At 38.8% G+C, this 8,806-nt stretch overlaps 1 protein-coding gene and 1 long non-coding RNA gene across 2 annotated transcripts in view; one reads left to right on the forward strand and one right to left on the reverse strand.

Annotated features, from left to right (window-relative positions):
• LOC146710040 (uncharacterized) overlaps window positions 1-1,087 on the forward strand; it is an 18,224-nt gene extending 17,137 nt beyond the window's left edge. The window contains exons 5-6 of the long non-coding RNA XR_014920526.1: window positions 301-449; window positions 1,020-1,087. This is a non-coding gene — a long non-coding RNA (uncharacterized LOC146710040). The remainder of the gene's footprint in view (window positions 1-300; window positions 450-1,019) is intronic.
• podxl2 (podocalyxin-like 2) overlaps window positions 1-8,371 on the reverse strand; it is a 23,638-nt gene extending 15,267 nt beyond the window's left edge. The window contains exons 1-3 of the mRNA XM_085457276.1: window positions 8,052-8,371; window positions 996-1,336; window positions 86-428 (exon numbers count right to left, since the gene is read on the reverse strand). Coding sequence (XP_085313402.1) covers window positions 86-428; window positions 996-1,336; window positions 8,052-8,082 — 715 coding nt within the window. The 5' untranslated portion in view covers window positions 8,083-8,371. The remainder of the gene's footprint in view (window positions 1-85; window positions 429-995; window positions 1,337-8,051) is intronic.
• Between the last annotated feature and the right edge of the window lie 435 nt (window positions 8,372-8,806).

Consider the following 8,806-nt stretch of genomic DNA (forward strand, 5'->3'; position numbering starts at 1 on the left):
GCGGGCTTTGGTAGAGAACTAAATCCCAAACACAAAGAAGCTGCATGAGGATGTGTTTTTAATAAGGGAAACGATTTTTACTAACCAATCAGAGCATCGAGATCTGGTGTTGTGTGGTTGACCTCAAAGGCATCCAAAACATGTTGATCGTCTCTCGCTCTTCCCTTCTCGTCTTCCTTTTTCCCCTTGCTCTCGTTTTCCTCCCCTGCCTCTTTCTCCCACTCGTCTTCTCCTCCTCTTCTCTCTCGGTCCTCTGGGCCCTCTTCTCCTCTGTCTCTGTCCTCCATATCTGTTCCATAGAACCCAGAAGCTTCCTGGGAAGAATCGCCAGCTCCTGGCCCGCTGAGAAGCTCCGCCTCTGGGTCAGCGAAGTCTGGATTTACAGTGTAGCTTTCTGCATCTTGTGGAACTGCCAGATGAACCATATGCTGAAAGCAGACAAATATTTGGTCAGATATACAGACACGCTGAGAGAAACTAATAAATGATCAGCTGCAGAATAACCACATGAGCAGATGAAATTAGACAAACTAGGCAGAAATATTTCTTAAATGAAAGCAAGGATACAACATTGTTTCAGAGCTTTTCAAAACTATTTCTCCTTTCAGCCTCTCTTCCTTGATTCCAAAAAAATCCGGTTTAATAATGATGATAAACTGGCATTAAACAAAAAAATAAATAAATAAAAAAGCTGGGCTCAGAATGATCAAAGGAATGACTCATCATTATTTCATGTTGTTATTTACACGATTTCTGCTCCTACAGAGTGTAATTTAAAGGGCAGCAGCGGTGCCTCCATGTTTTTCATGTTGTAACTATTTGTGCAAGACTTAAAAAACATACTGCAAGTAATGAAAAGATGAGATTTTTTTCACATAAGCAAAGACAAAACGGCCAAACTAAATTGCGTGGCTATTTTCCAGTTCGGCTCTCCGTAATTCATCTAAAGGATTTCAGTTAATCTGTTACAAAACACAAAAGCAACGTGCCCTCACCTCCATCTCATCTTCCACATCCAGGTTGTCATCCACAGCTGCATGAGCTCTTGCCACCTGACTCGCAGATGGTGGTGCGCTCAACTGAGATGAGTTAGCTGACTCCATCTTGGTCTGTGAGCGTGACGTTTCATGTATCTCTGGCCAACCCATGTCATGAACCAAATGAGGCTGGGCTCGCACTAACTCCTGGACCAAATGACGTTTGGTTCTCACTAACTCCAGGATGAAACTTGACTTGGCTGGACTTTCATCCCTGAAGCGATGAGCTGCCGGAGCATTGAGGGGAATTACACGGTGGGAAGAACCCAGCCTGAAGGCATCACAGCTGGCCAGAAGAGCTACAGGGAAGAAAGCAAAAAAACACTAGAGCTGATACTAGAATGTACCACTGCAGTTAATCACACTGGAGCGGTAGCATAGCCTGAAACTAACTGCCACTGATTAATAGTATACTGAGAAAATGTGTAAAGAAAACAGAATTTAAGGAAACAAATCAAACATAATCTCTACAAAGGGTGGAAAATGGAAATATGTGAATTAAAGCTTTCCTGATAGACACACACACACAAAGTGTGATTTTCACATGTTTGAAGTTCACATTTCTGGCTCAGATGGAATAAAACTTGTTATGAAGGTTTTGCTGCAATTACAGCTTGTCAGCTGTCGATCCTCTGCTCTGAACATCTGGACATCATCTGCTCTTATACGCTGAATTTAAAAAAACTTACAGTGGCTCACAATGAAAAAATAAAGTAAAAACTATAAAAAAACAATTAGAATTAAATGAACTGACAGATGAAATCCGTTTAACTAATTCCCGATGCAGAATTGCAGCACTCCTTGTTTTGTTACTCAGCACACTTTGAAGAACAGCAGTCCAGGGGCAGAGCAGAGATAGGAGCACTCTATAGACTCTATTGCACATTAAAGAGATTTAATTTACTGTTAAATACAGAACTCTCAAATCAAAGAAGTGTTATATTCACTGCTGAGCTTGGAACATCAGTGACAGCTCTTTCATTTTGTATTTAAATTTCTCTCAGTATCTTATCGGACTCCCATGACATCTTACTGCACTAATTCCTTCATTTGCTAATTGATTCACTATTCATTTGAGTGTTCACTAATTAATGCAGGGCTTAATTACAGTTTATCACTACCTGCATAATAGAATACTGTACTGTTTATAAATGGTATATAAGCTGTCATGAATGGCTTTGGTAAAGCAGTCAGAAAAAAGGCAATTTGACAGATTGTCCTGTTTACAGTCAGCATGACTATAGAAAATCTTCAGAGGAGAACAAAAAGCATCAACAGTTGTGTTTTCTAACCGTAACCGAGTAGTTCTGATGCCTAAACTGTGCAAGGTAGCTTTCAGTGATGGAAAACAATTTTAAAAAACAACTGAAATGGAAAGAGAATGTGTACATGAACACAGATCAGTACATGAGACCAATCGGATGAACATTGATGTCGAGCAACAAGAGCCATTGTTGTAACTATTTCACATTACTGAACCAGTTAATAAGAACACATTTTAGCTGTTTAGTTTGTGTGTCTTTTTATTACAATACTGTCTTGGTTTCTTGTTTTTAATTCACAGTTAGTCATCTGTAGCTGGCTATTAGTAAGTAATTATAGATAAACTCAAGCTTATAGCTGCAACTGCTAATAAGGAGCTCATAAATTAATTTTAGAATGAAGGCACAGCAGTCTCCCAAATGTGTTACACACCCCTATTGTGCCTTTTCATCATTTAGGGTTGCTAGTATCACCTGCTCATCCGTTTGTTGTTTAATTGCTAACTTCTCCAGCTGTCTTTTTTTAATATAAATTGACCAATTCCTGCATACATCACTTATGCATCCATCACTAATCCCTAATGGAGGGGGAGCACTCACTGTAACCACCCATATGTAGCCGTCTGAGACCACAGATGGCTGTCTGACCTCAAAGGCTAAGTGAGCAGATTACAATATCATAGACAACATATCTCAAACATGTCTGCAGCATGCTAAGCTCTCTAGCCCAACACCACAACCCCACAGTCCCCCACAGATGGGAGGAGGGAGAGATGAGGGATTCATCACCTAGAGGAGAACAGCCCTGTTTCTGTCGCTTTAATTCCTTATTATTAAAGCAATCCAAGTGACTGAAGAAGTCACTTGGGTGAGTGACAAAACGTAGCGTTCTCCTACTGAAAACGTTATGTCCAGATGAACAAATTCAACCTTTTGGGATTTTTCCTTTGTACTTTCCAAATTCCCAAGTCAACACTGTGGTGAATCCATAAGCATCCATACAGGAAACAGTCCTTATTTTATCCTGAGATAATGTGAGTTGCAGTTTATTTAGTTAAAATTAACGCTCTCCAGGAAAACCTAAGACAATCAGCAGAAAAACAACATATATAAAACTGATACTCCCTGATTCATCGCTGATCAATTAATATTTGGCCATAAAGATATAAAACAGTGCTTCGTGAGTTTAAATTTTGCTATGTTGGTACTGATGCAGCGTTCTTTTCAGTCTTACTGAACAGATGCTGCATTATTATGCCACATACCCAAGAGGAATATACATCGTACAAGTGAGCTAATGCAGCAGAAGTGAAAACCTCAGGCCAGAATGACTGAAGCCTCAAACACTGTCAGTATCAGAGTACGTTCTTTCTACTAAACTCTCCTCTAACAACAACAAAGACTTAATGCTGAAATCATAAACTGTGTATAAGTATGGGTACCATGGTATATCCCCAGGTGGCTACATACAGATCATATAAAAACATGGACGTAATCACCTTGAATTCATCTACTAGGCACAAGCTGAATGCTTTGGTTTTTTGTAACTACACGTTGTGACTGAGAGGACTGAGGGATCACACGCCACGCTTTATTGTCCTTTAATAGTCTAATTGGGACTTCACAAAATGGACATTAATTGGCATTTGAAGTTTAAAGGTATCTTTGGTTTTCAAAAAAAGCACAATTTTACATATTTATACCACTCAAAGCTATCAAAGGCCGCTTTTGATGTAAGGAACCATTATTTATAAATGAACACACTTGATCAAGAGCAGTGTTCCAATCCAGTCTTTAAGTCTGACATCACTAGCCGTGTCTGGGCTCAAACTCCGCTGCAAGTCCATAAATCAAGGCATCACTGAGAGTTGAAAAACTGTCTAAAGTCTTTCATCTGTAATAAAATGATCAGTGTTCTGCTCTACCAGGTGTAGCAACTGAGATTAACATCCAGGCATCCATGAAAATGGAATTTATGACATTTAACGGAGTTAGAAGTTAGCAGGGAGTTAGCTCGCTAGCTTCTATCTAAATACAATATAGCATGTCCTGACTGAGGGATTTTGGAAACAAATTCAAACGTACAGCTCTGCTATCACTTCCAACATAAATGAAGACAGAAAACTAAACAGCAGTGACGTTTGTATGGTTACTGAAGTTTGGCTAGCTGGTATATAACGATGTGCTACGTGACCGCTAGCGACACAGCTACGTGAGCATAATATAAACACGCTAACTTTTTTCCACTCGATAAAAGTTAACGGGAGGATTCTCGTTGGTCAGGAACAAATGTAATAGCATGGCAGGATGCTGTAAACGGACCAAACTTCAACCAGGAGAACAACTGAGATAATCCATCCATAATACGAGGTTAGTCATTAATACACTGCTGCATGGGCTGGGCTGTATTTACATCTTAAGGTTTTAAAAACTAAACTTTAAAATTATTAGGGGTAATAAAAGCCGAGTGAGGTCAACAGTGATCACTGACTGTTTTTAGGAGCTTTTTGAGATTAAATAGAAGAAAATACAAAACATTAAACATGTTAACAACACAAAAGCCATATTAAACGCAGACTACTTTAGGCCCGGAAGCAGGATTCGTCACGTCATCACTTAAAGACCGAATAGATTTCTATGCAATCTGATGTGTTTTTACAATCAAATGCTAAACCACCAAGTAGAATTAAGGACCTTCAGCACCACCTTCACATTTCCAACCCTGAAACACAAACATTTGATCTGGCCTGTTTTCAAAGTAGCTGTTTGCATGTTGAGAAGCTAAGAGCAAGCTCTAAAGCACCAACTCTTTTCTTTCTAAAAGAATGCTCTGACATCAAGGGCTCCTTGCTCATGAATTATAATGAGCTAAGAGATCAATATTTGATCAGTATTTGGTCTTAGGCCTCAGCTTTTGTTTGCAAGTTTTTCGCTTCACACTGGTACTGCATTAGTAATCCATCTACCCAAAGGTATATACAAAGAGTTCAGTCACTGCTCCATCTATTTATCTGAATCCAAGTCACAAGGGTAGCAGACTAAGGAGAGATGTTTAGACGTCACTGTCTCCAGACACTTCCTCATCTCATCTGGAGGCTGAGAGATGTAATCTTTCTAATGTACCCTGGGTCTTCAGAGGCTCCTACCAGCAGGACATGCCGGAAAAACATCCATCTGACCAGGCAGCATCCTGGTCAGATCCCTGCACCACTTCAGTTGGCTCCTTAAAATGTGGAGCAGTACTCCAATCAGTTCATCCCAAATTACATGCAACACGATCAACTTAAATATTTAGACCACAATTAAAGAAATAGAGCAGTGTTATATGTCTAATTAAAGAATAATAAGAAAAAAATATATAGATTATATTACATGTGATCTCATGCATGTAATATTGATGTGAGAAATTACCAACCATCATTCTTGATTAATGTAGCAAACCTAAAGCTAAGAAACCATCCAGGTATTGCTGTGTGTAGTATGTATATCATGATCGCATGTAGCTTGCATGGTACAATATAACAAATAGATAGGATGTGCAATTATTTGTTTAAATCACTCTAGTGTAATAAGAAATGTTGAGAACTGCATTTGTCTTAACAGCTGCATTGTGAGGATAAGATAGCTGTGAGAGCAAAAATAAAAGTTTCTGATGACTCATCCTGTGAATAAATATATGTCCTGTAACTATGCCCACTGTGATTTGAAGACAACAACTGGGCAGGACTTTGTTATCGTGTGAGTTAAAATGCTGTAGCTGCAGAGTGATGGGATGGCTGTGAGCTGGCAAAAACTGTACTAAAGAAGAATTTACAGCTGTGGCCTAATTTATTTTATACAGGCCGGATCTTGATGCAGTGAACACCAGGTCAAACTAACGTTATGTTCATGCCTATTTAGTTTTTATAATATCAACGTTAGCAATAAACTGAAATTCATTTTCAATTACATGATTGTTTATGTGAGTAAATTTGAACAGTTTTTTACATTTTGGAGAATATAGCCAACTGAGATGCTAATGTACCACATTAATTGTAATAACACAATTCATCAAAGCTTAGCATGCTAGTAAGATATATAACTAAAATTCATTTTTCTAATAATAAAAGAAAAATGCTGTGCTCCATGCCAAAATTTTAGGAACTAATTGTTTTACACTATGGTACTAGGCCTTTAGGTTTCTGGGTTGTTGTTTTTGTTTTTAGCTTTATCTATATTGCCATCTCGGAAGCTAATTCTTAGAGTTATCATTCTATGATACACAAAATCTTTATCTATGTTCCCTTCTTCTCACCATGGATCTAACATGACTGGTTTAATAGCATTTAAGCACCTATAACACCCTATGAAAGCATCTTGTCGTTTTCATTTTAACAGTTTTTAATGAGATCTCATTTAAATCTACAAAAATGTAATTGTACATGCCTAGCAACTACCTAGGACTGACCATAAATCATATCTACTAATATCTAACTTTTGTTTGTGTGATTAAGTATTTTGCCAACAATACAAACAGGCCAAGCAGTACTATAGCTCTGGGAATATGTCACTATGAAAACATTAACTTACTATAAGTCAGTTTTCTTAAGATGCATACTATCTTTAACTAATTAGTGTAATTTGATTCAAAATTTGAATAGAGGTTTAGTATTTCACTCCATTAATCCATATTTATGGATGTTTGAACAGATATAGGCAAATTTTTTCATATTTACTTTTGTTGTTACGCTTTTTTAAAACTGCTGGATGCCATCAGTTTAAGTTGACATGGCAGATAAAATCTAATAGTGGACATTTTTACTCTACAGTCTACATAATGTCCCGGGGAACTGGCCTTAAGCCATCAACCTCCGTGCTTTAAGCTTTAGATCAGCTTATAAGACCTGTGCCCACCCCACAAATCTTTCCAACCCCATAAAGAATTCTTTCTTATTTAACAAACTGCCATATAATACCTGTAGTTTTTTAAGCACGGACACAAAGATGAACCTCCACATTTCACAAAAAAAAGCTGCAATGTGTCTTCTGACAAAAATGAATCCAACAAAAGCAAAAATATTGGAAATTCAAACATGGGCAGGTTTTCTCCTGCAGCTGCCACCACAAAATAACAATTCGGGTTTTTATCGTGACTCTAAATTCACATTTATTCTGTTTCTAAATTGAATTTGATCAAAGTCAATTTTTTGTCAAATGACAAATATGATCATGTTAATAACTGAATCAAACATATCTAGGAGATTTTGGTCTGGTGCTGCTGGTTCTGCCTTCTGTGTGTGTGTGTGTGTGTGTGTGTGTGTGTGTGTGTGTGTGTGTGTGTGTGTGTGTGTGTGTGTGTGTCAAACACTGCAGTGTGTGTCCACTGATTTAAGTGCACTGCGCGCCTCCTACACACTGCCAGCCTGCATCCACTTCGCAGGATTTAACCTGAGCGATACATTAAAGGAGATCTCGCCCAGGCTGCTGGTTACACCCTTATTTCATTTATTATTATTATTATTATTATTATTATTATTATTATTATTATTATTATTTCCTGCAGCACTAAATAAAAAACGCACATTTGGCGCTCAGTAGTGAGTTTCGTCTTCGTCTGTGATGTTTTCAAAGTCTCCCAAGAATTCTGTCAGCCTCATATTTTCATTGAGGGTGTTTGTTGTAGGATATCCATCGTTCTCAAAATGCTGTCGCGGTCCGTGATTATAGCTGCATGAAATAAAAAGATCAGACATTATTAAAGAATGAGACTCACCGGTCAGGGTGATGTGGAGCAGGCCCGGCATGTCTGCTGCAGTGCTCCCCTCCTCCGCTTTGAAAGCACAGATCGCTCTGATACAAGCAGCGGCTGCGCTCTGGATGCGGATGGAGGCTGTCAGAAACACGCCGCGTTCATGGCCGCCTCGTGTCCTGTCTGTGTGCGGCTCACCAGCTGACCGTCTGCGGATCCGTGCAGACAGAACGACAGACAGGCAGATTCTGTGTGTGTCTGTATGATCGCGCTGCGGTCAGTCTAACATCTGATCCGCTGCACCAACGACGCTGAGATTATCCGTCTGGCTGTTTAACTGCTGTTCGAACTTCTGACCGCTAGATGCCGCTACAGCAGACGGAGTGGGTTCTGGTTCAGTGCTGCATTCAGGTGCTGCTCAGAAAGTTATTGCAGCTTATTGCGCGTCAAGTTCAGTTTTTAAAGCACTAAAAGAAAACGAAGTTGTGAAAATAGCAGCGTTTTATGCAACAAAGGCTTTCTTGTACAGTTACCCGTTTCTGTGCCTGTGTCTTTATGAATCATGTTTGTATATACAGTTAGGTCCATAAATATTTCAACATATAAATATTTGTTCTGTACAGAGGTGGGTCGAGTATCCAAAAATTGTACTCAAGTAAGAGTAGCATTACTTGAAAATATTATTACTCAAGTAAAAGCGAAAAGTAGTCGTCAAAAAAGTTACTCAAGTAAGAATAAAAAAGTACTTGGCGAAAAGACTACTCAAGTAGCGAGTAACT

Source organism: Copadichromis virginalis, linkage group LG5 (genome assembly GCF_057382275.1).
Source record: "Copadichromis virginalis isolate Kocher_CV1m ecotype Utaka linkage group LG5, C_Virginalis_male_GT1.1, whole genome shotgun sequence".
Lineage (NCBI taxonomy): Eukaryota > Metazoa > Chordata > Actinopteri > Cichliformes > Cichlidae > Copadichromis > Copadichromis virginalis.